Here is a 27,609-nt window from a genome sequence, read left to right on the forward strand (position 1 = left end):
TTCTTGGTCACTAGCTTAATATGAATGCCTATTTCTGTGTGTAAACAAGACAGCAGTTAAAAGCTATCTGTTCATTGAACATTTGGTGGAGGCCGGGGTTTTGTAGGCACCGGGTCATGAGAATGGGTCATCAGGATAGGTACTAGATCTGTCCTGGAGACTTTAGGTAACCTACCCCCTGGTTTCATCACCAGTCGTTAATGTCCAATTTGATGCCAATTGCTTGAAATGTTGGGGGGAGGAGTTTTTAGGAATTGTACTGTGCTTCCTCTTGTGGCGCAGGGTGGTAAGGCAGCCGACGTGCACTCTGAAGCTCTGACCATGAGACTGGGAGTTCGATCCCAGCAGCTGGCTCAAGGTTGACTCAGCCTTCCATCCTTCCGAGGTCGGTAAAATGAGTACCCAGCTTGCTGCTGGAGGTTAAAATGGTAATGACTGGGGAAGGCCCTGGCAAACCACCCCGTATTGAGTCTGCCATGAAAACGCTGGAGGGCATCACCCCAAGGGTCAGACATGACCCGGTGCTTGCACAGGGGAGACCTTTACCTTACTGTGCCGCCATTTTATTGTTACGCGGTTTTTAAAAGGATATTTAGGGGATTAATTTTTATGATGGGGGTTTTATGGTGCTTGGAATTGTTATATGATTTTTTGTGAACTTCCGCGAGCCAGCATTGCTGGGAGCGGCGGTATAAACGTTCAATAAATAAACTGGTGTTTTGTTCAACAAAGGTTAAGAAGCTAAGAGAAGCCATGTTGGATCAGGCCAGTGGCCCCTCCAGTCTAACACTCTGGGTCACACAGTGGCCAAAACCCGTCAGGGGATCCACCAGTGAGGCAGAACGCCAGAAGCCCTCCCACTGTGCCTCTCCCCCTCAAAAAAATAAAAAGCACCGAGGATACTGAGCAGTACTGCCCCAGAGTCTTCCTCTGTCCCTTTTAGATCAGGGTCACAGGTGGACCTCTGTTCCATACATCTGTCCATCCCCTCTTGAAGCTCTCTGTGCTTGTAGTCAGCTACTCTTTGGATGAAGAAGCATCTACCCGAAACGTTGAGGAACCTTTGTTACGGTCACCCATCACCTCATTCTCTGGTATTTCATGGCTGACCGCTGCGGTAGCCATTTGGCCTTTGTCCTCCCTTAGTGGCTGGAACAGGTTGGGGAATCCCTGCCTTAGGGACCAATTTTCTGCGCCTTCCAAATGGCAGGTTGAAATCTTGTGTGGACAGTCTGCTAATTTCCTGACCGAGGTGGGTCTCCGCATGCAAAGTTCACAGTGAAATTATCTTAATTGCCATCTCCTTTGCCTTGACTCCGCTTTTGGCTGTCCGGATTCTTATAGCTAGGCTTGCGGGTCGTCTGCTGACCATCCTCGGATGAGGAGCTCACAGACTCCCAAGTTTCAGTCATAGCCTAAGAGGGCTCGCTTTTAGATTGGTCACGGGGTGGGGAGAGTTGCGGGCGGGTGGGAAACGTGGCCGGGCTGACTTTTCTGGGAAACCTTGCGACCTGTCCGTGCCGGAGATCACACCTGCCGGGTATCGATTACATGAAACCGCGAGGAAAGGATTAGGCCTCACAATGTCTTGGCAGGCTCCTAGCTGAGCTAACGTCCCGGGTTAATGATCTGTACAGGTCAGTGGCTCTAGGAATAGGCCTCTCCGGGCTTGGCTTCTATATTTGCATGGAGGGTTATATTGGGGATTTGGTGCGCTTGCGGGTTGCAGTTCAGTATGACCTGTGTAGCTGGTGGCGTCTTGTGTCGACAAAGAGGCTAAAAGCATGAAGAATCAGAGAAGCCCAAGTGAGGACGGCACGGCGGCTGTATGGGCAGAGAAAACTCCGGCCCGGTTGTCCACTCTGCTGCTGACTCCCCTTGGCGCCCTTAAGCATGCCTCTTGTCTTCTAGGTTTCTACATTAGGGGGACTAGTTCTGGCCTACCTTGTGGGGTTGTTCTAGCAGCCACCGAGTTGTATTCAAAGCATTTCCCCCAGGACGTTATCTCCAGTCGTTTTGAGTGTACAGCCGTTCTCTTCCAGCCTCTTGCTCCGTCCGAACCGGGTCTCGGTGCGACAGAATTTACTTAGCAGGTGTTTCCTGTCTCTTGTGGCGGGCAGAGCGGGGCCGTCCTCGGCCTGCCCAACTATGGCATGGACAATGTTGTTGTTCGGTCTGTGTTGGCAGCCATAACGGCCCCCCCTCCCCACCCCCCCAGGCATTTGGATCAGATGTTCGCAGGACCTCTTGTTCCCTCTGAGTCACAAACCCTCGCTCGTCTCCCTGTTTTTGTTGCGTTTTGGATTTTCTGGAGTGTTCCCCTCGAGGGACACGCCTTCCAAGGAGGGGGGGGGGAGGGAGGCAGCAGCGAAGGTGCCGATGTCAGCGTTCCTTGCAACCTTGGAAGTTCAGGAACAGTTCTCCCTAGGAAGCTCAGGCGCTTGTGGTGCCAGCTTCCTGCCTCTCCCAAATAACTACTTCAGTGTGCTTGGCAGAAGCCGTGGAGGCCCGGACTGCGGTGGGGTGGGGGTGGGGGTGGGGGTGCCACATGCAGGCTGCGGGGGAAGCTTTTCGGCTCGGCCAGGAGGGCCCTCCTCTAAGTAGAAACGTCCCTTTCCTTCCGTTCGGTTTTGGACTTGTTTACGGCACTGAGATAACACCGACTTAATTCAGGCTCTGCCGTTTGCCTGACCCAGAGGTTATTCGAGGCCGCTTCATTTTAATCAATGCTTGTCCATGAAGCTCTCTGTATTCTCCCCCACCCCCGCTCCCAATTAGTGGAAAGCAGCCTTGTCTGGCCCCGTACCTGTTGCCTGCAAAGTTCAACCCCCATGCCATTCTTCTTGCCGGCTGCACCCAGTTCCAGATGTTTGATGCCTTCTGGCTTTGCCTTTCACCTGCCCTTACTTGATAGCGTGGGTGGGCGGTTGGCCAGGGACCCCAAATGCTGGTTGCCAGCTCAGCCCTCCATACCAGTTACCCCCCCACACACACACACACATAGACAGACACACTTTTCCAAGTGGGAACAGCCAAAGGCCTTCTGTGCAGCTGTCCTGCACCCACCAGCAAGGGAGCCAGCTGAAAACAGGAGCAGCCGGAGAAGAGTTCATAGCTCCACTGGGGAGGCCACAGGCAGCCGAGAAAAGAGCAGCCAAAGTGCAGCTTGACCAGGGGAGGCATAAAGTCTGCACTTGTATGGTGTTTGCCCTTGTCACTGGGCTTGTTCACCTTCCTCCATCTCTGAGGGCAAAAGGCCTTTGCCTATGCTCTGGGGCTGGAAGCATATTTTAGGGTGAAAGTCTGGCTCAGATGCTGAACCCCTACAGCCCTGAATTGGGGAGGGGGGAGCAGCATGAAGTGACACACAAAGAAGGCCATTTGGAAGTGTATTTTTAAAGAGCCGGAAATGGCACCAAGGACCCAGGCTGACCTATGGGACTCACTTCCGTCTCTCTGGGCAAAACATGCTTTTGCAGTTTCTTCTCCCATTACTTTAAAAATCCTACAGGACCTGTTTTACCGGAGACTGTAGTGGGACAAAAGGACGTATGTGCAGGCTTCATGGGGAACAGTAGCTGCATTGTACCCTCTCTGCAGATGGTTTTGGAGCACGCTCAGTCTGTGTAACTCCGTGGTATAATTTCAGGTGGGCGGTCACTATGTTGGTCTGAAGCAACAGAATGAAGGGCACCTTTGAGACCAACAAAGTTCTTTTCAAGGTGTAAGCGTACGTGTGTACACACCCAATTTACCTGTCCACCCATGTTAGCTGAGGTCAAGCAGTAAATTAGAAGATGTTGACAGATTCAAGGACACTGCAGGAATAACAAGCTAAATTTCTAAGGTTATCATTTGTTTGGATTCAATCCTGGGGGGAAAACACAGTGATGGAAGTATGTCAAGATTAGGGGCAAATGCAGTCTCCTGGTGCCCACAAAAAGCTTTTATTCTGGTGACTAGCAGCAAAAGTCTCTAGCATATTCTACTATTAAGGCTGTGCGCTTTAATTGGTTCTGGTCTGACCCTCTGGGGCAACAGAAAACAACTCTGCTCCATCTTCTATATGAAAGCCCTTGAAGATGGTTTTCATATCACCTCTTAGTCACCTCTTCATCCAGGTGAAACAGACCAAGCTCCCTCAATCTTTCCTCATACGACTTGGTCTCCAAATCTCACACCATCTTTGTAGCCCTCCTTTGGCTTATGAGCAGTCGGGATAGCTTGACACCCCCCCTCCCCACAAACAGGTGAGCAAACAAGTGCCACCTTATAAAAGTCAGTTAACTCTTCTTGGGTCTGTTAAGGACATTTCTGGATCTAAACCAGGCTGCTAAAAGCTTGCCCAAAATATAACCTTAATTGGACAGATTGACTGTTTAGTGCGTAAGATACAGTGAAGCGGGCCAAGACTTGGAAAATATTTTGGATGTTCAGGTGTCTGTCCTCTACAGCAGGGGTAGTCAACCTGTGGTCCTCCAGATGTTCATGGACTACAATTCCCAGGAGCCCCTGCCAGCAAATGCTGGCAGGGGCTCCTGGGAATTGTAGTCCATGAACATCTGGAGGACCACAGGTTGACTACCCCTGCTCTACAGGGTCAACCACATGCTTTAACACTGGGGTAACTAGCATGGCTTTTTTTAGAGATGGTACTTGGGGGAGCCTTTTAGAGTGTACCAATGGAAGAGCTAGGCTTGAGCAGTGTTTCCTCTGATTTTCCCCCCTACTGAGAAAGGCTCAGAGAGACCACTGGACTCAAGTGTAGCAGGCCCAAAGTGATTCTGAGGGCATGAGCTTTTGAGAGTCAAAGCTTCTTTCATTGGGGGTTTCCGACTTGTTTCTGGCATAGGGGCCTTTGACTTTTCAAAGTTTGTTTCCTGAAAATTTTGTTGGTCTCTTAGGTGGGGGCTGGACTCAAATGTAGCTTTAAGAGCCAAATGCAGTTTGGTGTCCTGCAGCATCGGAGCGGAGATTGGCGCTTTTTGTCTTGAATGAAAAAGTAGAGCTTTTGGTCTTCTGTTCAAAAACTAGTGGGGTACAGGATTGTTTGGGGGTACTACATGCATGTTAGATGCTCAGGGTGCCTCATCCCAAAGGCACGGGACAGGATAGGGTTGTTTTTTTCCTCCCAAGTAATGTCAGAAGTCCCAGTCCTGGTGCCTTAACATGCAGCCTGCCAGCTCAGATCAGTCTTATGGTCCTTCTGAAAAATGCATGTGTCTGAATTCTGATCCCTGCTGTTCCCCCACCCCCCTTTCCAAAATGAAATCAGCAGCTGCCCTCTTTGGAAAATAACATGTCTATTGTGTCATGCATGGTTTCAGATTTGGCATAATCTCTGCTTTAGCAGAAGTCTCTTTTGACCACTTGCTTGAGGGCAAAGGAATTCTGTAGGCTCACCAACATCACACCAGTTCTGTTTATGGTCCGTTTTCTTCTGTAGGCAGTTTGAGTGTTTGTTTTTTCCTTTGTGTTTAAATGTTTGTGTAAATCTCTCTCTCTCTCTGGATTTCTGTAGTTGTTTTGTAGAAGCCCATTAGGCGGCTAAATGCTCACTAGCACACAAAGTTGACAAAAAGAGTGAACTCTTTCTAGGTCCTAAAAGCCTTTGGCACCCTCGACACAGAAGGCATTAGCCAATCACGGTTAGACCTCTGTGCTTAGATCAAAGCCCCCCCCCCCCCCCAATGGAAACATACCTTAGCAGGGAAAACACAGAAGCTAATATTGTCTTGTATGTAGAACGAGCAGAACCGCTAAAGTTGTTTCCTAAAACTTAACTTTGTGGGAAGTGCTGAGATCTCCGGGGGAGGCAGCAACATTTGTAAGAATTTGGATCATCGTGGGCCTGACAGATTGGAGATCAAGATCGAGATAATTAATTCCACAATATTCCCCCCCTCCCCCGTGCGTGGATGTGGAAGCTGGACGGTAAAGAAATCTGACAGGAAGGCAGTTGATTTGTTTTAAAGTGGTGTTTTACGGATCCTGTGTACTACCCAAAAGACAAATCAGTGGATTCTAGGGCCAAGCAAGCCGGAATTCTCCCTAGGAGTAAGGATTGTTGAAGTCAGGCTATTGTACCTTAGTCACATTATGAGAACATAAGAGTCACCGGGAGGGTGGGGAGGGGGGGGAGGAATCGTGCTAGGAAATGTTGAAGGCCGCAGGAAAAGAGGAAGACCCAACAGGAAGCCACGAGGGCCCTGAGCAAAGCTGGTAAGGACAGGACATTTTGGAGGGGCTTAATTCATAGTCACCACAAATCGGGAGTGACTTAACACAAAAACAAGGTTTGCATGGCTATTTACTAAAAGGGGGAGCGTACCCCACTCCCTCTCACAGGAGGTTAGGAAAGCTATACCACCTTGGTAAACATCTGAGAAAGGAGAAGAGTGAGTATCCAACTGTGGTCAGTCAGGAAATTTGTGCGCCTCTTAAGTGAACTGTGCATCTGTAGAAGCAGCCTGGGTTTTGCCAGGGCACCAGTGAATTTTTATTCAGTGTGGTTGCATTTCTCCCCCCCAGAACATGTTTGCATTTATCCGTAGGTTATCTGGCATGTTTGTCGCTGTTCAAAATGCTTCCTGTTTGCTAGTTGTCGTTTTTACAGTGAGCTCAAGCAAACATCCTACAAAGGCTGCAAGTCTGCAACAAAAAACACCTGAGGGTAAACCGGTTGCAAGTTATGGGTCTGGTATATACCCAGCTGCATGTTTGCTATATTTTGCCTGCCAAATGCTCAAATGATGGGCCATAACCTCAAAATATGTTTGGAATGGGCCTCATTGGTGGAAGGATTATTCATGATTTGTCTTGAGCACTCCTAATACTCTTGGCTTTTAGACGTTTCCGGGAAGCTGGCTCAATCCCCACAAAATTTTCCCTTGACTTTGATGCATTAGTATTGAGAGCAAACATGAAGTCACGATCCTTGGAGGACTTAACGAATTTGTAGTGAAGTTCTATGGACCACAAGGAAGTAAGTACTTTGTCCGTCATTTCCAAAACCGTCAATGACCTCTGTGCATTTAAGTTTAGTGCCGTTTTAAGAGCGTGAATGCAAATCCATCCAGTTGAATATCTCAGCTGTGTTTAACAATCTGCTCCCTTGCCCCAGACTAATCAGTTTGGCATTCTGCCCATACATGTTTAGACACGATAGTTCATTCATGTTCATGAAGTTTTTGGTGCAACCTTTTAGTCCCCATTCACAGAATCATAGAGTTGGAAGGGACCTCCTGGGTCATCTAGTCCAGCCCGCTGCACCATGCAGGACACTCACAACCCTATCGCTCACCCACTGTCATCTGCCACCCCCTTGAACCTTCTCTTTTTGAAATTAAGGGGGCATTCGAATGTTACTTCAGTCTTGATCGACTAGTTGTGAACACAACCTGGTGAACTTGAATTAGTTAAGTGGCGCCTAAGTGCACAACAAGGTGGGATTACAAGCTGAGCTGTCAGCCAGGGTTTCTGCTCCTTGTGGTTTCTGCTCCTTGTAAATCTGAATTCACAAGCCACAGTTGGTTGACTAGACAGTAGAAGGCGGGTGTGCCCACCCCGCAGGAAGCCATAGGAGGAGAAGCAGAAAACTGTGCAGTATCTTTTTGAAGAAGCAGTTGATTTATTTACATCTGAGATTTCTTACTTAAACCTAGCAAACTACTCAGCGTTTGCCTGAAGTCCAATTTATTATGCTGTCCAAATGCAGCTGAAACGAATGCAACTAGAACAAGTACACTGTGCTTCTTTTCATTTTTGTTTAATATTTAGAAAAGCTACGTGCTGCATTTCCAGACAGCTGTTCCTAAGAACAGAGGAGCCCAGCCGGATCAGACCCCTGGGCCATCTAGTCCAACAACCTGTCTCACACAGTGGCTAGCCGTTCCTCTGGATGGCCAACAGCGGTCAAGGGCTTCCCCTGAGGTTGCCTCCTGGCACTGGGATCCAGAGGTTTAGTGCCTCTGAACGTGAAGGCTTCCTTTAGGATTTATCCTTTATCCTTGCTTTAGGATGCTTTGGGCTAATCCTGTGTTGAGCAGGGGGTTGGACTAGATGGCCTTTATGGCCCCTTCCAACTCTATGATTCTTTAGTCACCATAATGAGGAGTCATCAATAGAGGTCTAATCCATTGCACATCGCTCATTCCCTCCCTTTGTTGTTTTCTTTATCTTACATTTCAGAGTGCCACTTTTCTTGGGGCAGAGGTCTGGCTTCTCATATGCTCAAGTCCCATGCCTCTTGATATTGATGTGGCCGTGTCAATCACAGATGACCTCCAGGGTCATCTAGTCCAGCCCCCTGCACAATGCAGGACACTCACAACTACCTGCCTACCCACTGTGACCCCAATTTCATGCCGAAGTGATCTGGCTGATTGCCAGATAGCCCAATTCCTCAGCAGGCATCTCCCAAACTTAGTACATTTCCTGCCTAATGCTGCTGAAACCGGGTCACTAGGTCAATGGCTCTTGGTGTGGAGATCTTTTGGGAAAGACATTCTTACTGTAAAGTTCCTCTCAGTCCTTTCTGTCCCCCTCCCTGGTTGGTCTGCAATGTTTTAAACTTTTATTCATCAAAACAAGTCACTGCAAACATAGAATTGTTTTTACCTACTGGGGATTCCAATAAAAACACATTTGAGGGGTCGTTTTTATGTACAAAAGGGACAGTAGGGGAAAGCGTAAATTAGGCGTTCTGGGAAATATTGGGAAGGATTAGAATCATAGAACTGGAAGGGGCCATACAGGCCATCTAGTCCAACCCCCTGCTCAACGCAGGATCAGCCCTAGGCATCCTAAAGCACATGAGAACAGGTGTCCCCAACCGTTTTCACGCGGTGTGCACCTTTGCCATTCCGACACGGAGTGGTGGAGACAGAACCACAAAACAGTTGCTGCAGGAAGCCTGAGGGCCAGGAGGAATGAGGGGAGCTTTGAAATATATGCTAGGAAAGGGGAGTTACAGAGAATAAAACCAGAGGCTCTGTTGGCAGCCGGCGCTGAAAGAACATTTTAATCTGTCCAGCTGATTGGATCTCCAGTAACCAATCAGAAGCCCTGCTGGCCAAAGGCCACACCTGGACCCACTTCTTAAAAATACTTGGTGGACACCAGGACATGTTATTGGGGACTGTGGTGCCTGCAGGCACCGTGTTGGGGACCTTTGGATTAGAAGAACCAAGAGCCTCTCCCCGTCCTGATAGGTGGTGTCCAGGTGGTGACTCTCCACAAGCGTAGATGGTAATTTGGGCAGAATTCAGGGCAGCTGTGCAGCCAACCTTTTATTCCTCTTGGGTTCTGTTTATTCTCCTCCAGAGTTTAATCAAAGCACATCTGAGTTCCTTCTAAATCTGTTGCAAAGATGATGTGGAGCTGGGAACTCAGTGGCTGCTTCAGCGCATGATTCTGTGCGCGTCCAGCAAAAATGCTCTGTTCCTTAAGAGGTACCACAGAGCAGGGGTAGTCAACCTGTGGTCCTCTAGATGTTCATGGACTACAATTCCCAGGATCTCCTGCCAGCGTTTGCTGGCAGGGGCTCATGGGAATTGTAGTCCACGGACATCTGGAGGACCACAGGTTGACTACCTCTGCCACAGAGTACCTCGAGACGTCACATTTCTTTGGGATTCAACCCCTGGGAAGTGCTCTAGTGACGTCCCCACTAAAATGAGCGGGGAATTCTGCAAGGGCTCAAAGAAATGTCCCGTCTCAGACCGCTCCGGCATCCTTTGGTGCGGTTCGTCTTCGGGGCCCGCCCAAGCCGATACGCTTGGCAAATTTCCATCAGTGTTTTGGCCTACGGAACTTAACGCCATTTTCCCCCCTCTCTCCCCCATCTGCAGCACCCTACGAAGGTGGCGTGTGGAAAGTTAGAGTGGACCTTCCTGACAAATACCCCTTCAAATCACCATCTATAGGTAACGGGGCCGTAAACGGCTGGTGGGGAATGCATGTTTCGCAAATATTGGCTTGTAGCTCTCTTGTGTGGGGCACGCCGCTGCCTCGTTGCCGTGAGCGTGGTGTATGTCCTCAATCAGAATATTGTGGGCATCTGGTAGTTACCTGCTTTTCTCCGAGCGGATGCAGAAATCCTTGTCAACTCAGCCACCAGACTTAAGTTCCAGGCCCTTGATGCAGACTTATCTCACAAATAAATCCTTCCATGGGGATGGGGCAGTTTTTTTTTTTTCTTGAGAATGATGCAGAATTTGTTTTCTCTCTCATTCACAAGGAGCAGAGGCAGTTCTTTGGCAAAATGATTGCCTATTGTCAGTGGGAGCACCTGTGGGTTTGAGGAGGGTGTAGAATGTCAGGATTCCCCCCACACACACACACACAAGTGCACAAAGATGTCCGGAGACGCCAGATGTCACGAATGGAGAACGCTTTCCCCATACCCTATTTCTATCCCCCACTTCCTGTCCAGGTATAAGGGCTGTTAAAGGATATTCTCTTGAATTCCTCTTTACCTCCTTTTTCTCTTGAATTCCTCTTCTTGAAGTCCAGCAATCCATTCTTTTCCTTCTCCTTAGAAATGTTGGAGTCAGTTTCTAATCAGTTTGGGGGATCCAAAGGCTTAGAGCAGCATTCGCTGGCAGGGGCCCCTGGGAATTGTAGTCCATGGACATCTGGAGGGCCGCAGTTTGACTACCCCTGGCTTAGAGCTTCTGGAGGTATACACGAAATAAAAGGCGTGTGATGCAAAATAACTGCAAAGGGCTGATGTTACAAACGGGGGTGTTGATTTTGCTCCAGAGAGAAATGGAAGAGGAAGTCCTCTTTTGAAAGGGAAAAATGAGAATAAAAGGAGTCCAGTGTGTCTCTCTGGAAAAGTCAATTTCAGCAAAAGAAATTCCTCTCCCCATAAAGTTTCTACCTTTGGGAGAAGCGAAATAATGGGGTGTGACTGCCCCCTAGTGGACAAAAGCTGGCAGGCAGGAACAAAAGTCACAAACAAGCCCAGGTGTAGATTCAAATGAGTAGCCGTGTTGGTCTGAAGCAGCACAATAAAATCAGAGTCCAGGAGCACCTTTAAGACCAACAAAGATTTATTCAGGGCGTGAGCTTTCGAGGGCAAGCACTCTTCCTCAGACTAAAAACTGACCATCATGACAGTAGGAATATATAAGCAAAAGTTAATCTTGTTTTAGATGATGGGACACAGTTTACTAATGTACCAAGATTAACTTTTGCTTATATATTCCTACTGTCATGATGGTCAGTTCTTAGTCTCACGAAGAGTGCTTGCCCTTGAAAGCTCACGCCTTGAATAAATCTTTGTTGGCCTTAAAGGTGCTACTGGACCTTTTATTAAGCCCAGGTGCAATGTGTATGCGAAGGTTAGGAGGTAAAGCGTCTTTTTGAGAAAGGGTGGGACAAAAGTCTAAACATAAATAAAGGCAGAAATGCATCTGCTGGAGGTGTGGAAGGGTCAGTCCTCCTTGAAGCCTGGGTTAGTTTGGGGTAGAGAGACTGAGTGAGGAGCTGCAGGCCTGTTCTTCTAGCAGTGGCACTTCCTAGCACAACAATCTTTCCCTTAAGTCTCCTCTGGGGGATCTAGCCTGCAGCCCTGAGGTGCCACCTTCTTTTCCCCTTTTCGGAACATTGCGTTTTGTGAGTCCCCTCCTGGTAGGGGATGGGTCACTAGTTTTTTTCCCCACTTTACTGCAGTAGCTTCCTCACCCCCAAGGCCTTTACTTTATTCCTTGTGGGAACCAATGACAACCTGTTGGCCTAGCTGTAAATTTGCCCTCTGCTTCCAGGTGAGAAATCGTGGCTGTACCCTAGATCTGGTTTCTTGTCTCTGTGTTATGTGTTGTGCTTTTTAGGCCTGGGAAACTGCATTAGAAGAAGAGTGTGTTTTTTATATCCTGTTTTTCACTGCACAAAGGAGGCTCAAAGGAGCCTGTTTCTGGCCCCAAGTCACCCAGCAGGCCTCATGTGTCTCAGAGCGGCTGACAATCACTTGTCCTGCCTTTCCCACAACAAACACCCTCTGAGGGAGGTGGGGCTGAGAGAGTTCTGAGAGAACTGTGACTGGCCCAAGGTCACCCAGCAGGCCTCAGGTGTCTCAAAGCGGCTGACAACTGCTTACCCTTCCTCTCCCCACTAGAGACACCCTGTGAGGGAGGTGGGGCTGAGAGAGCTCGGAGAGAACTATGACTGGCCCAAGGTCACCCCACTGGGCACATGTGGAGAAGGAGTGGGGGATCAAACGTGGTTTTCTAGATTAGAGGCCACTGCTGTAGACCACTACACTGGCTCTCACACCCATGTCGAGGCAGCTTTTGAATCACACAACCTCTTGGCGGCAGGGGTGGGGGGTTGGAATAATGTCCCACTTTTTACCTCTCAAGTTCAGTAAAAAAACGAAGTACTTACAGCAGCTAAATTCAGATTCAGGAGTACCTTAGAGCAGGGGTAGTCAAACTGCGGCCCTCCAGATGTCCATGGACTACAATTCCCAGGAGCCCCTGCCAGCATTCGCTGGCAGGGGCTCCTGGGAAATTGTAGTCCATGGACATCTGGAGGGCCGCAGTTTGACTACCCCTGCCTTAGAGACAAGATTTGGGTGGAAATAATAGCTCTTAAAAGCTCATATTCCTCTCCCCCCCCCCCCCAATATATATAGTTGGTCTCTAATCTTGCTTTTAGACTTGAATCTTGCTTTTCACTGCAGACTGACAGGGCTACCTCTCTATGTCTGCTGATTCTGTAGCGACCTGGCAGTTTGCCTACGAAGGGTAGGTTTTACCCCTCGGCCCCTGGAGATTCTTCCGCGGAGTCTTCCATCTAAGGAATGGGAGCCTCTTGCTGGATACGTAGCGGTTAAGAGGCTTGGGCACGCAGCCCCTCTGTCCCCCTCCCCCCGATTTGAGTCAGCAGACCTGGTCTGTTTGCATTACTTAAAATAGCCTGTTGCAGAGAGGCCGTATGCTGTTTCCAGCCGGCTTGCTTCTTCACAACCGTTTTTGCTTTTGAGGCACAGCTTAGTGCTTTTGTAAGCCTAGGCTCCTTTGCAGGGATATTGTGCACCTGCACCCCCAGGTTATGTTGGAAGAAGAGCCCGCTGTAGACTTGGAAGCCTTTCTCTGAAGCCTTGACCTTTTAGAGCCTGTGGGCCCCTTTGGAATTCCACCATAGCGTGGTGGGAGCTGCCACAGAAGGCAGAGCCGGCCACGGAACAGCTGATACAGCTTCCTTCAGTCACACAGGGAAGGTTCTTGGGCTCTGGTGACTGCTGTTGTCAAAGCAGCGGTCTTAAAAGCCAGCACAGCCTATCAGCAAGCCCCATCCACTTTTTAAAAACATTTGGTGGCTACCACAAATGGTCTCAGTAGGCACTGTGTGGGGGACCCCTGGCTTTAGAACATCCACTCTGCTTATTGCTTCATCCCACACCGGCCAGTCGAGGGCAACAAAGGGATAATTCTTGGCATGCCAGATGCAATCAGGATCCACAGGGGGAGTCAAACTGTGGCCCTCCAGATGTCCATGGACCACAATCCCCATCAGCCCCTGCCAGCGTTCTGGAGGGCCGCAATTTGTCTACCCCTGGTTTAGAGGGAGGCAGAGGGGCTACCATTCCTTTTCCAGGTTCTTCCAAACTCTTGCTGAGGCCTCGGCATTATTTTTTTGAATATAGCATTCAGTTTCCGAGCTTGGCACATTCCCCATGGGGCCTTACCACCCTGCAGCCGCCATTCAGTGTGTCTCATGCATCTGCGGGACATGAAGGGGTGTCCCCACGCCTTTAGATGTCAAGCAGAAGAACGAGTCAGGGTCCAGCGCAGAAGCTGTGGTGGGGAGAGGAAAGTAGGCAGGTGATTGCCAGCTGCTTTGAGACTCCTTCGGGTAGTAAAAAGGCAAGATGCCAAAATGCCAAGCAGATGCTCCATCACTGAGCCAAGGAATCCACATCAGTCTCTGCCACTCTCCTGCCCGGATGGTGGCCCACGGGGACATAACAGGCTTGGTGCAGTGCTTAGGAGCGCCAACTTCTAGCCTGGCGAGCCGGGTTTATTTCCTCACTCCATCATGACAGTCTTGGTCTGGTTGCTGGGACATCTCGGCATGTCCCACCTTACAGGCTCGTCGTAAGTGGAAGCTATGCAAGAGGCACTGAGCAGCTTCTCAGGACAGGTATCTGTGGAAGCGTCACAGTGGCCAAGGGACAGTATCGATGACAGAAGCGGAGTTAAAAAGGAGCAGGCGGGAGGTGAAGGGAAAGACCTCCGCCTGAGAGCCCAGAGAGCGGCTGCCGGCCTGAGTAGGCGATACTGACCGGGATGGACCAAGGGTGTGATTCAGTAGAAGGCAGCCACATGGGAGGGGCTACAGCTCAATCAAAGTGGCTCTGCTTGTTGGCACACAGAAGGTCTCTGGTTCAATCCCCAGCATCTCTGGTTGAGGGATCAGGCTTTGGGGCTCTATGTGAATCTGTCTTCTACTGAATTAGGCCCCCTGGTGCACCAAGGTCAGTATTGTCTGACTGACAGCAGTTGTCTAGGGTCTGAGACCGAGGTCATTCGTGTCACCTCTTGCTTGGTTCTTTTTAAACTGGAGATGCTGGGTTTGAACCTGGGTCCTTCAGCCTGCCAAGCAGAGGCTCTGCCACTGAGCCAGGGTCCCAGATCAAGGTTTTCCCCATCCCCTCCTGCCTGGTCCTTTTATCTGGAGATGCTTCCAGGGATTGAACCAGGGACCTTCTGCCTACCAAGCAGAGGCTCTGCCTCTGACCCCCAGCCCCCTTCCTCCAGTGGGGAGGATATGAACAAAGTACATCGCAGGAGTGGGCAGAGCAGTGCGGGGTGACTGCAGCTGAACCCTTGGTCCCCCAGAGCTGTCTGTGCGTGAGAAGCCAGCCTGGCTATTCTTTGGGGCTGGGCAAAGTTGAACTTGTCAGCACAAAAACGCCAGGCAGGGAGCTGACTCCACTCCCCGTGTCACTCCCCAGTAAATGTCTGTTCGGTGACTCCCAAGCGAGGAGCTATTTCTGTCTTGCTTGGCGTGTGGGGCCTGCCCTGGGTGGCCCAGGTCATCTGTTTTGGCCACATTACGAGAAGGCAGGATTCGCCAGGAAAGGTGATAATACTGGGGGAAGTGGAAGGCAGCAGGAAAAGGGGCAGACCCCACGGGAAATGGACAGAAGACAATGGCCCTCACAGCTTGCAAGACCCGCGCAAGGCTGTGAGAAAGAGGACAGAAGCCTCTTGGCAGCACAGAACACACCGTATAGAAGGGGTGGCCACACTGTGGCTCTCCAGGTGTCCTTGGACTACAATTACCATGAGCCCCTGCTGTATTGTATCTCGAGGCCTGTACTGAGATCCGCACTTGGGGTTACAGGCAAGAAGATCTGCATTTAAGCCTCAAATTTACTGGGTGACTTTGAGCCAGGCTTATAAATCTTGTCTTTCCTTATGTAGCCTGGAGACTCTTTAAGACTTGGCTTGCTAGACCACAGAGTCTTATTTCCATTGTGCAAAGTGCATTTTTATCCTCCAGAGTTCATTTGCTGTTGGCACCTGGTGATCTGGCGCAGCAGGTGTTGGTAACTCTTTGGCTCTTCTGGGAGCTTTGTAGAAGAGAGCATAGTCTGCATGCAGGAGGTCCCATGTTCAGTGCTTGGCACTTCGGTTGGCCACTGTGTGGACTTGAGGACCACAGATCTGATGCAGCAGGGCTCTTCTGATGTTCTTATAAAGGCCTCCCTGCCCTGTGGCTGGCCCTGCAGAGGAACTGGCTGGCCCCTGGGGGAGACGGGAGGCTGGACTGGAGGGACCCTCCCTGGCCTGACCCAGCAGGGCTCTTCTGAGGGTCTTCTAAGGGGAAGGCCTCGGCCTCTCTGCCCTGTGGCTGGCCCTGCAGAGGGACTGGCTGGCCCCTGGGTGAGACGGGAGGCTGGACCGGAGGGACCCACCCTGGCCTGACCCAGCAGGGCTCTTCTGAGGGTCTTCTCAGGGGAAGGCCTCGGCCTCTCTGCCCTGTGGCTGGCCCTGCAGAGGAACTGGCTGGCCCCTGGGTGAGACGGGAGGCTGGACTGGCGAGACCCTCCCTGGCCTGACCCAGCAGGGCTCTTCTGATGTTCTTATGAAGGCCTCTTCCTCTCTGCCCTCTTGTTGCCCCCAGAGGAACTGGTTGGCCATTGTATGAGACGGGATGCTGGACTCGATGGTTTCCCACTGGTCTGATCCAGCAGGGTTATTCTGAAGTTCTTGTGTGGATGACTGCATTTCATTTCTCACGATGTTTTTCATTATACCTGCCCTCGTATAACATTAAGCACGTTTATGAATGACAATGGGGACCCGAGTACTGTTAATGCCCATCCTTTCTCTTTTGTGCAGGATTCATGAATAAAATTTTCCATCCCAACATTGACGAAGCGTAAGTAATTTGCAGCTTGCTGTGCTAAAGGCTCTGTATTTGGGGCGGGGTCTCTGTGTGCAGTTCTGTAAATCTGAGTTCAGAGGTCTCTTGGGACATGCAGGGGATGAGTGTTGAAATGCTTGGGATGCATTTGATGTTTTCATGCGTCCGCAAGGCTGTCCAAGGTGGGGATCTTCCTGCTTCACAGAGGCCATGAGCCCCCTGCCAGGAGGGAACCTTCTCCTCATTGTCCTGCTCTTGAGAACCCTCATACTCGGGAGGGGTGTGTGTGCGCGCCCATACTGTAAGGTGCATCCTCGGTTCCCATGCTGGAACTCTCTGGGGTTTTAGACACACCTGAAAACACCTCCCCGCCTCCCCTTGCAGTTAGCTGAGATGAGCCGTAATTCGCAGGACAGCCATTTAAAGAAGTTTAAACATAGGCCGTGGTTGTTCTCATGGCCTGCCGGTCTAGAATAATATATAATCTGCCTAGATTGGAACTTCAGAACCTTCCGCTTAGGATAAGTAAGAACGTCAACAGAGCAGTACTAGCCTCACAGCAGAGGGCACGGTTTGAACTGGGGACTTTTGCATGCTCACTGTCAGCTGCCGTGCCACTTCAGCATCACATAATCATAAACTGACAGTCTCCCTTTCTGTGTGTGTGTGTTTCTCCCCACTTTTCAGGTCAGGAACAGTATGTCTAGATGTCATTAACCAGACTTGGACAGCCCTCTATGGTGAGTTCTGTGAGTCACGGCTTTGGGGGGGTGCCTTGGGGCTGCGAGGAGGGCAGGTCGGGCAATAATTTTGTGAAATGAGTAAGTAATTAGGCCAGCTTGCCTCGTAGCTCTTGAGCAGTTTGTGATCTTTGTTTCCGTCAATAAGACTTCTTGTGCTGCCCCGATCAAATGGGACAGGAGACACGCACCTTCCACAAAGCATATTTCCACGTCTCTGAAATAAATTCACACGGTTGGCAGGACTGCAGCAGAAGTAATGGGTTTAAACTACAAGTACGATGATATAGGCTAGATATCATTAAAAAATTTTCACAGTCAGAGTAGTTCAGCAGTGGAATAGGCTGCCTAAGGAGGTGGTGAGCTCCCCCTCACTGGGAGTCTTCAAGCAGAGGTTGGATACACTTTTCTTGGATGCTTTAGGATGCTTAGGGCTGATCCTGCATTGAGCAGGGGGTTGGACTAGATGGCCTGTGTGGCCCCTTCCAACTCTATGATTCTAAGAAGAATCCACTCCTCTTTTTTATTTCTACAGATGAGGTTATATTCACAAACCCTTCCATTTCTGTAGAGCTAACAGAATCGTCCACAGTTTTCTTCCTCCATTTTGTAGCCAGATGCCCAAATGCGAGTCCCTTCCTGTGCATGGTATAGTGGTTAGAAATGGCAGACTCTTACCTGGAGAACTGGGCTTGATTTCCCACTCCTCCACCTGCAGCCAGCTGGGCGACCTTGGCCCATAGTTCTCTCAGAGCTCTCTTGGTCCTGCCTAACTCGTAGGGTTTCTGTTGTGGGGAGAGGGAGAGAAGGCGATCGTAACCTGCTTCGAGACTCCTTTGGGTAGAGAAAAGTGGGGTATAAAAACCTACTTCTCTTCTTCTATAACTCCCTCTGCCTTGGTGGCATCTTAACTTGAATTGTAGACAGTCCAGGGAAAGGCAGTCTAGCTCCTTGCCCTCTGGCGCTCAAGAGAGGCCCTCGCATCAGTGGTAGTCACCGTGGGAGAATACTGACAGGCCTTTACATTTCCCTCACGTGTTTCTTCTCTGTTGCTTCTTCCCAGATCTCACCAATATATTTGAGTCGTTCCTGCCCCAGTTGCTGGCCTACCCCAACCCCATAGACCCCCTTAATGGTGACGCGGCAGCCATGTACCTTCACCGACCAGAAGAATACAAACAGAAAATTAAAGGTAAGGCCCTTTTTCTTGTATGTCGGGAGTCGTTTTGGGTCCTCCAGCAGACATTTCTCAACTAGAGCATACCGTAGCTTGCTCGAGGAAGGCAAAGGTGAGCTCCCAGAAGGCCCACCTGTGGTGGGAAGATCCAAGGTGGCGACTGAATGCTATTGGATACAGAGCTCCCTTCGTTTTGTATGGGCACTATCAGCAGATAACACACTCTTCTAAAGGCTAAGATAAATAAGGGGGAGGGGGAATGAAGGGGGAGGGTGTTTTTAAAAAAAGCAAAAAAGAAAATCTAAAAGGGACCCAAAAACACCCAGGATCTATAGGTTTCAAAGGTTTTTTAAAAAATAGAGGTGAAAAGGAAAAAAATAGAAAAGGGGTTTGTTAAAGACAGTTTGCAATTGGAGTCTTTTGTAGCTCATTCAGTAATTGGCACAGAGACTGGACTGCTGCAACAAAAAAGAAGAAAATATGTGGGGGGGGGGGAGGGGGAGAGATGCAGCAAACCAGGGGAACTTGCCCATTAGATAAGTTCTTATTTCCACAATGCAGGTTTATTCAGTTACTTCAGACAGTAAATACTACAGATTAATCCATAGGCATATAGTTTTATTTTCATTTATTTTTTTAAAAAAAATTCATTTAGGGATTTCTAGACCTCCCCTCTCGGATGAATTATTTGAATTTTTGAATTATTACTTGCCTTTTAACCAAATGGTTGTAAACTGTCCAGCTGTCGGAGGTCTTTGAAGCCAAATAGTTAGGCAGCCCTCAGGGTCTTTCTCCGAGCCGTCAAGGCTTCCCCAGACGTTGCAGACACTCAGGGGCGCTTTTTAGTCACCCATCCCATAAAACAATGTGCCACTCTGCTTCCAGCAGTTCAACAGCCCAGTATTCCAATGTATTCCCGATATAATACAAAGCCCGTTGGCCAAAGGCTTATTTATTACAAGTATTCCAAGTCTGAGGGTTGCTCACTCACTGAAAGCCCCTTAGAAACAGCAAAATATAGTTCAAGGCAGAGCAAAGATTCCCACACACACACACACAGAAAGAGAGAGAGAGAGAGAGAGAGAGAGAGAGAGAGAAAGAGAGAAGATTAATTAGGAGACCGTTCCGGAGATTTATCTCTTTGAGGAGTATAAATCGGCTTTCTTTGCCCAGAGGAGAGAGAAAGCAATAAATAGTTGAAGACAGGAATTTCTCCTTTGTTGCTGGTTCTGCTCCTAAGAACTTAATTTTATGGGGAAAAGTTAGGCAGTCCCCAAAGATCCAACAGCTTGTTTGTTCAGTATAAGTGTAATAATCCAGCAGAGTAATCCCATAGAAAAAGGGGGAAAAGAAAACAAGAAGGGGAGAAAAAAGCAAGATACAGAGCAATGTGTGGAGGTGGGGGCCAGCCCTTACTTCTCCTGTTTTGATTTTAATTGGAGTCAGTCCAAATCAGGTTAAAAAACAGCTTCACTTCAAAGTGCCCATCGTCCCCCTTCTGGTGTCCTTAGGAAGGCCATGGCCTCTCTGCCCTGTGGTTGGCACTCCAGAGTAACTGGTTTGCCACTGAGTGAAGCAGGAGGCTGGACTAGATGGACCGCTACTGGTCTAACCCCAGCAGGGCTCTCGTGATGTTCTTATGAAGGCCGCAGCCTCTCTGCCCTGTTGGCCGTCCAGAGGAATGCTGTAGTCTAGAGAGAAACTGTAATCTGGTCTGACCCAGCAGGGGTCTTCCAGTGTTCTTATGAAGGCCTCGGCCTCTCTGCCCTGTGGCTGGCCTCTGGGTGAGACGGGAGGCTGGACTGGAGGGACCCTCCCTGGCCTGACCCAGCAGGGCTCTTCTGAGGTTCTTCTCAGGGGAAGGCCTCGGCCTCTCTGCCCTGTGGCTGGCCCTCCAGAGGAACTGGCTGGCCCCTGGGTGAGATGAGAGGCTGGACTGGAGGGACCCCCCCCCCTTGTCTGATCCAGCAGGGCTCTTCAGATGTCCTTAGGAAGGCCTTGGCTTCTCAGAGGAATTGGCTGGCCACTGTGTGAAACAGGAGGCTGGACTTGACGAACCACTGGTCTTGCTCCCACAGGGGTTTTGTTATGAGCCCCAGCCAGGTCTTGGCTCTTTTGGCGGGGCAGGGTGGTAGGCCCTTAGGCAGGGCAGGTGTGACTTTGAGATTGCTTGGAGACCCAAGGAATTGCTGGGGTGGGGCTTGGCTGGAGTTGCTCCCCCAGGGGTGGGAACCCACAAGCAACCAAAGCTGCCAGGAGCATAGAGTCGGCAAGGGCATCCCTTCCAGCCTCCTGCTCCGTGCAGCCTCAGCCTCAAGCATCCCTGACAGGGTCTAGGTCCGGCCGCTGCTAAGGCTAGCTGGGAGGGGGAGCTCGCCCCGTCCCCCAGCAAGCCACTCCCACCGCTGAGCTGCCCTAACTTTAAAAGCAGTTTGGACCTCGAGTCTTGGACCCCTTCGTTGAGTGGCTGCCAAGACGTCTGCCAGCTGTAAAACTCTTCTTTTCTCTCTTTCTTCTCCAGAATACATTCAGAAATATGCAACAGAGGAAGCACTCAAAGAGCAGGAAGAAGGCACCGGGGACAGCTCTTCGGAGAGCTCCATGTCTGACTTTTCAGAAGACGAGGCCCAGGATATGGAGTTGTAGTAAACAAGGTGCCCCTGCTTTTCAGAGAGACTATGGCTTCCTTAACCACAAGCTGAGAAGCAGACAATAATATTCATATTTAAACAAAAAAGCAATTTTTTATTACTAAACAAGGTTTTTATGAATAATAGCATTGAGATATATATACATATATATATATCACCCTTTAGATCTTGATTTCTTGGTCATTTCTCAGAACCCGAAAAGTGCATTGTTGTGCATCTCCCACATTCCACTCCGGTAGCTGTTAACGCAACCCAGGCGCATGCACTTAACACCCTCCCACTCTCACAGAATCCACCGCGAGCTTAAATCCACTCGTCCGCCTTCAAGAGCCGCTTTGCTAGGGAAGGTCTTGAGGTCCCCTTCTGCCTGTTTTTTTGTTTTGTTTTGTTTTGTTGAAACGGAGGGTTCCAAAGACAGCAACCACCCCCGGATGGAGAAATGGAACGGCCCTTTCGGAACGGAGAGGAAACATGGGGGGGAGGAACGTGTCCTGGAGCGATTAGGCCGAGAAATCGAAGAGGCCCTTTCAGATCGACGCCAACAATTCGTTTTTGCAAACTGGCTTGGATTCTCGGTGCATTTTCTGCACGGACTTGCCTCCGAGGCGTGTTGTACTTAGTCTGGCTTGCTGGGGGAACCTTTAAATACTCGCCCCGAGGCCATAAAGTCACCTGATTGGTCTGGATTAGGATAATATTTTTTTCCCCTCCTTCTTTTGAAAGGACACCAAGTCACTACTCTCCAGGGTTGGCTCAGTTTGCCTGGAGGTTCATCATGTCCAACTCGTTTTGATCCCAGTTTTGAAAATGCCGGAAATTCTCTTTAAAAAAAAAAAATCCCCCCACTGATGTCTTTGCTTTGCAAGCTGTCTCCTGCCAGAGAGGGTCTTCTCGAGGGCTCAGAGCCCCCCAGCCAGTCCTGTCGGCTCCTTGGGCCGCCGCTCACAACTCCGTTGGCTCACGTGTTCTCCAGCAGGGCACTAGCGCCCTTCCTGCGAGGTGGTACAACCAGACAATCGAGGCGAATCTGATGGCCAGGGGGGCAGAGGTGACGTCTGTGCCGATGGGACATTGCTGATGTCTGCAGACTCGAAAGATGCTTCAGATTGGAAAAAGGTTTTATTCTGGTGTCTTTTGGACACACGAAGGTTCTTCTCCCTCTCCTTCCTCTTCCCACTGAATGATTATCAAAATTGCCTACCTGAGATGTTTGGTGATACTTGAATGTTGCAAAAACACCCTGCAAGAGATGCTGGATTTCCAGTCTGGATTGTTGCTTCTTTTCTTCTGATAGATGTTTTTTGCGCGGGGTGTGCTTGGAGGGAGGGAAGTGGAGGGAGTTTTGGGGCTCAGCCTGGAATTGAACCGGCGGTCGGCTTGAACAGAACACGGAATGTTGCTCTCCGCTCAATGCGCTGTCATCGTCTCCCTCTCTGTTTTCCTCTTTGAAGAGGGGCGGGGTGGGGCGGGGCGGGGGGAGGCAAAGAGTATAATCCGAAAGCATTAATCAATTTGCCTTTTCCTCCCCTCTTCCTTTTGGAAACACCTTTATGTAAAGTAGACTTTTCATTTGGCATGATTATTTTCCTTTAATAAAGCAAGAAGCATACCAAGAATCGGAATTACAGGCATGAAGCAAAAAAACAAAACCACCCAAAAAAGTGAAGCTCTTTCCTTTCTTTCTCATTAAAAAAGCAGCACCAGGAGGGCTTGTGGTTAACTGCAGAGCAGAACTCCTCTGCTTGAGCTGGCAGGGCTTGCCAGGGAGTTGGACTTACAAAGGTGTACCGTGGTTTGACTGGGTAGGGTGGGGGGAGTGAGGACTGGGCTCCTGCCACGGGTCCCCGTGGGCGCCCTGCGCTGAGCCATGATCCTCGACGTAAGCGCCGAGGTGGCGGTGGTGTGATGGTGGCGATACCGGTTTAAACTAAATAAATTGTATTTTTTCAGTATTGTGTATAAAAACCATTAGCATTCTAATTCCTTTTTCTTCATTCAGGTAACTTACAAAAAAAAAAAAAAAAGTCAGTCCAAAAGCGTGATCGGATGTCCCCGTTTCTTGACGCAGCCCTTCCCCAAACGCACACAATTTTGGATTTAAGCTTGCAAAAGAAATGTCCAGCAGAGACTCGAGCCGTGACCCATTCTGCCCCAAAGCGACTCCTCTCCTCTCTGCACATCCCCAGCAGCAACGGCCCAGCCTGTCGCTTTTCAGCTGAGCTGTTGATTTGAAGGGCTCAGGGGAAGCAACAGCAGGCTGGGACGAGACGTGGCCCGGTGGCAGCTTCTCCAAGCTTCGCACTTGGACCCCAGCAGCTTAATTTGCTGCAGATCTGCCCCCCCCCCGGCAAAAAGACCCCAGAGCTGAACAGTCTCGGATCAGTTTTGTGGCCTTGTGTCTTTCCCACGGATTGGTGTGCCCACGATCTGCTCTTACAGCCATTCCCCCCCCACCCCCGACACTCTCTTCCCCGGCCCACATTAACCCCAACCCCCCTGTGGTTGTGAAGTTTTCCTCGTTCACACATTTGCTGCACTCCCACCTTAACCAGCTGAATGAGAAAAAGCCAACGCTCTGGTTAGACATCCGACCCACTGCTGCAGGTTCCAAAACTCTGGTTTCTGAAGTCGCTCCCCATTTCTCCCCGGGGAGTCTCGCCCAAGGTGTTTTCACCCTATGCTGCGTCTCGACCCCCCCCCCCAAAAAAAATCTTCCTTTGGGGATGGGGAACCTTCCACTTGACCCACGGCATCCAGCCCCTTTGACGTCTCATTAACCAACGGAGCCCACGGATTCCTTGTCCCCTTTCCTCCTTGCTGGCCTCCGAGCCTCTCTACCAGCTCTTTCTCCGTTGCATGAGCCAAGGTCACCTAAGACGCGCCGGGCGCTGGTTGGAGCACCCTGGCGAGCGCCGACAGGTCACAGAGACGGGAAGTCTACCGCCTGGGAGGGTCACATCCACACCTTGGCACCGGCCCTGCTTCGAGCGTATTGACAAGGCTCACGGTCACCTGCGCAGAATCACTTGTGTATGCCGTCACTTGGCGTTCTCCGACCGTCACAGCAAAAGGGGGGGGGATTTGTTTGCAGCGAAAGGCACGGGGGAGACCTCTCATCTTGGGCCGGGGGTAGCTTCCAGCCCCTGGCTGCCGGGCGGGTTCTGTCGGGAGACTTGGCTCTGGGAGTGTTCGTGGGTGACGCTGGCAGCCCCACCAGCCTACCACCCTGGGGGGCGGGCAGTCGATTGGGGACTTTGTTTTATAAATATAATATATATATATATATATATATATAAAAATATCTCTATTTTTTTTCTTCTTCTTTTTTGGCTTCCTCTTGCTCGTCTTGAGTTTTGCTGGCACTCGGTGATTTCCTCTGTGCCGCATGAGAAATGGCCATTTATTTTACTGACTGTATTTGGTACATATTGTGTGAATACTAGAGAAGATTTTTTAAGAAAACAACCAACCACAGGGGCTCGTCCGGCCCTTCCCCTGGAGCCTGAGCGCTCCCCCCCCTCCTCTGCCCCCCCCTCCTCCTCCTCTCTTTGCATTGTGATGATGTAGTGGGCATGTCTGGCGCCAAAGCAGATGCCTCTTCTAAGAACTATAACCTCTCAAAATAGTTGTGTATAATTAAAAGAAACTGTACAACTTTTTTTAAAATAAAAGATGTATATACCTTGGGCCCTCGACTGATATTTGACCTGCTGAGAGGAGGTCTTGGGGTTTTAAGAGAGCTGGGGTTGGCTTTTCTTTTTACCCGAAGGAGTCTCAGGGCAGCTTGCAATTGTCCAACACGTCCTCTCCCCACAGCAGATGCCCTGTGAGGTAGGCAGAGCTGAGAGCTCTGAGAGAACTGCATGGGCCAAGGTCACCCAAGAGGAAGAGTGGGGAATTGAACCTGGTTCTCCAGGTTTAGAGGCTGCCACTCTTTAAGTGCTACACCACATGGGTGTTCTGCTTAAAAGGCTTCCTAGGTTAAAAGGTTTCCCTTTCTTATCACCTTGACCCAGTGCATCTGTAGGGGCACAGCTGATGTGCCCCTGGTGATTGACAGCTGGTCCTTGCTTTGGAGATGCCACAGGAGGGGTCAGGGAGAAAGGGGAGATGGAGAAAGCCAGGCCTGGGGGGGGGTAACTTCCACATGCTGGTTAAATGCTTTGAAAGCCATTCCCTAGGTCCAGAGGCAGCTGTGTTCGTCAGTTCTAGCAAAGCAAAGCAGGAGAGAAAAGGAGAGGAAGGCAACAAAGCACCAAGGCATAGGAAGAAAGGTTGGGGGAGCTTGGGCTGTTTAGCCTGGAGAGGAGACGACTGAAAAGGGGATCTGAGAACCATCTTCAAGTCTTTAAAAGGCTGTCATGCAGAGGATGGAGCAGAGTTGTTCTCTCTTGCTTTGGAGGTATGGGCCAGAACCCGGAGAATGAAATTAATTCCAAAGAAATCCTGTCTAAACAACTGGAAGAAGTTCCTGACAGAGTGGTTTCTCGGTGGAACAGGCTTCCTCGGGAGGTGGTGGGTTCTCCATCTTTGGAGATTTTTAAGCAGAGGCTGGAGAGCCATCTGACGGAGAGGCTGATTCTGTGAAGGCTCAAGGGGGTGGCAGGTGACAGTGGGTGAGCGAAAGGGTTGTGAGTGTCCTGCATAGTGCAGGGGGTTGGACTAGATGACCCAGGAGGTTCCTCCCAACTCTGTGATTCTAAATTCCCTCTCAACCTCTGGAAGAAGTTCCAGACAGAGTGGTTTCTCAGTGGAGCAGGCTTCCTCTGGAGGTGGTGGGTTCTCCATCTAGACTAGATGACCCATGAGGCCCCTTCCAACTCTCATTATTCTATTATTCTATCCCTGCATCAACTTCTGTGAATCAGAGTGCATTTTCTTTAGATAAAAGTGAGGAACTTATTCACCCCTTTAAAATGAGGTATGTGATTTTCTTTCTTCCTGCCGTATCTGAGGAAGTGAGTTCTGCACAGAAAACTCACGCTGCAAATCATTGCAGTTGGTCCAGAAGGTCTCTGGCCTGCCAGAGGCTAAACAGGGTCAGATATAGTCGGCATTTAGACGGGAGACCTCCAGGGAGGTCCAGGGTCTCCTCGCAGAGGCAGGTGATAGCAAAGCCACCTCTGCATGTCTCCTGCCTCAGCCCCACCATGAGTCAAGAGGTGGGTAAGTCCTTAAAATCCCGCAGCAGCCATTTGGGGGCTATGGTTATCCCATTTTGGAATTCCCAAGGTGTTCCCAGGCTCACGCTTGACCTGTGCTCTCAAAGCTTTGCTGTGGCTCCAGATTGAAATCTGGATCAAGCTCTAACCTTCTAAGCCTTAGGCCAGTGGTCCCCAACCTTTTTATCACCGGGGACCGGTCAACGCTTGACCATTTTACTGAGGCCTGAGGGGGGGGTAGTCTTTTGCCGAGGGACATCACCGCCGCCTGAGCCCCTGCTCCACTTGCTTTCCTGCCGGCGCCCCTGACTTCCCGCTGCCCACTGGGGGGGCGCTGCCGATGGGGAGCCCCAGCCATGGCGGCCACCGGAGAGCACCAAAGGTGAGCTGGCAGCAGAGTGGCAGGGCAGCCCCCGAGGCAGCAGCTGGGGAGGAGGACAAGGAGCCATGGCCCGGTACCAACTGATCTACAGACCAGTACCGGTCCCTGGACTGGGGGTTGGGGACAGCTGCCTTAAACAGTCTGGGACCGCCCAACCGATGACATCCTGCAAAGAGCGCTCAGGATCCCTAGACCGAAAGCAATCCAATCAGCCTCAACCAGGGCCAGGACTGTTTTGTCCATGGCTCCGGCCTGGAGGGACGCTCTGCCTGGCGAGCTCAAGGACCTGCGGAAACCTCAGCAGTTTCGAAGGGCCTGCCTGGTTGAGGCCTGGGCAGACTTTCAGCCGATCCGCCTGCCTAAATCCGCCAAGATGACCCTCAATTGAAGGATGACGTTTTCATGTTTTTCTTTCTCCAGATAAGAGCTGGCATTCGGCAAACCGATTTTGTAACTTTGTGATTTTGTTTTTTTTATATAAATAGCGTTTTAAAAGTTACATCTTAGTAAATGCAGGTGCCCCCTGTGTGCCTATTTGCCCACCTGTTCGTAAGAATGAACCTGCGTATGTTTGCTCAGCCTACGAAACGAATTCAGCACCTGGATCAGCACCTGGATCGATGTGGGCAGTAAATGGGTTGCAAGTAACGTGAGAATCACTCAGCTCACACAAGAAGAAAAGCCATGCAAAGGTTAAGAGCGTTGGCTTCTAATCTGGTGAGCCAGGTTTGATCCCCCACTCCTCCACAGGCAGCTGGTTGGGTGACCTTGAGGCCGTCCAGTTCTCTTAGAGCTCTCTCAGCCTCACTTAATTCACAGGGTGTCTGTTGTGGAGAGAGGAAAGGGAAGGCAAATATAAGCCGCTTTGAGACTCCTTCGGGTAGAGAAAAGTGGAATATAAGAACCAACTCTTCTTCTTCTTCAGTAATCTCAGGGCTCTCTCAGCCTCACCGCCCTCACAGGGTGTCTGTTGTGGGGAGAGGAAAGGGAAGGCGATTGGAAGTTTCTTTGAGACTCCTTTGGGCAGTGAAAAGTGGGGTATAAACAGGGCCAGATTTACACGAAAAGAGGCCCTAGGCTATTCCACTTATGTGGCCCTGTCACCTCCCATTTT

At 50.2% G+C, this 27,609-nt stretch overlaps 1 protein-coding gene across 1 annotated transcript in view; it reads left to right on the forward strand.

Moving 5' to 3' along the window:
- Positions 1–24,638, forward strand: part of UBE2H (ubiquitin conjugating enzyme E2 H) — a 52,069-nt gene extending 27,431 nt beyond the window's left edge. Inside the window, exons 2-7 of the mRNA XM_077340403.1 lie at positions 6,909–6,985; positions 9,852–9,926; positions 16,359–16,398; positions 17,071–17,123; positions 18,187–18,315; positions 20,822–24,638. Of these exons, the coding sequence (XP_077196518.1) occupies positions 6,909–6,985; positions 9,852–9,926; positions 16,359–16,398; positions 17,071–17,123; positions 18,187–18,315; positions 20,822–20,946 (499 nt within the window). The 3' untranslated portion in view covers positions 20,947–24,638. The remainder of the gene's footprint in view (positions 1–6,908; positions 6,986–9,851; positions 9,927–16,358; positions 16,399–17,070; positions 17,124–18,186; positions 18,316–20,821) is intronic.
- The last annotated feature ends 2,971 nt before the right edge of the window (positions 24,639–27,609 follow it).

The sequence above is a fragment of the Paroedura picta genome, chromosome 5 (genome assembly GCF_049243985.1).
Source record: "Paroedura picta isolate Pp20150507F chromosome 5, Ppicta_v3.0, whole genome shotgun sequence".
In the NCBI taxonomy this organism is placed as follows: Eukaryota; Metazoa; Chordata; class Lepidosauria; order Squamata; family Gekkonidae; genus Paroedura; species Paroedura picta.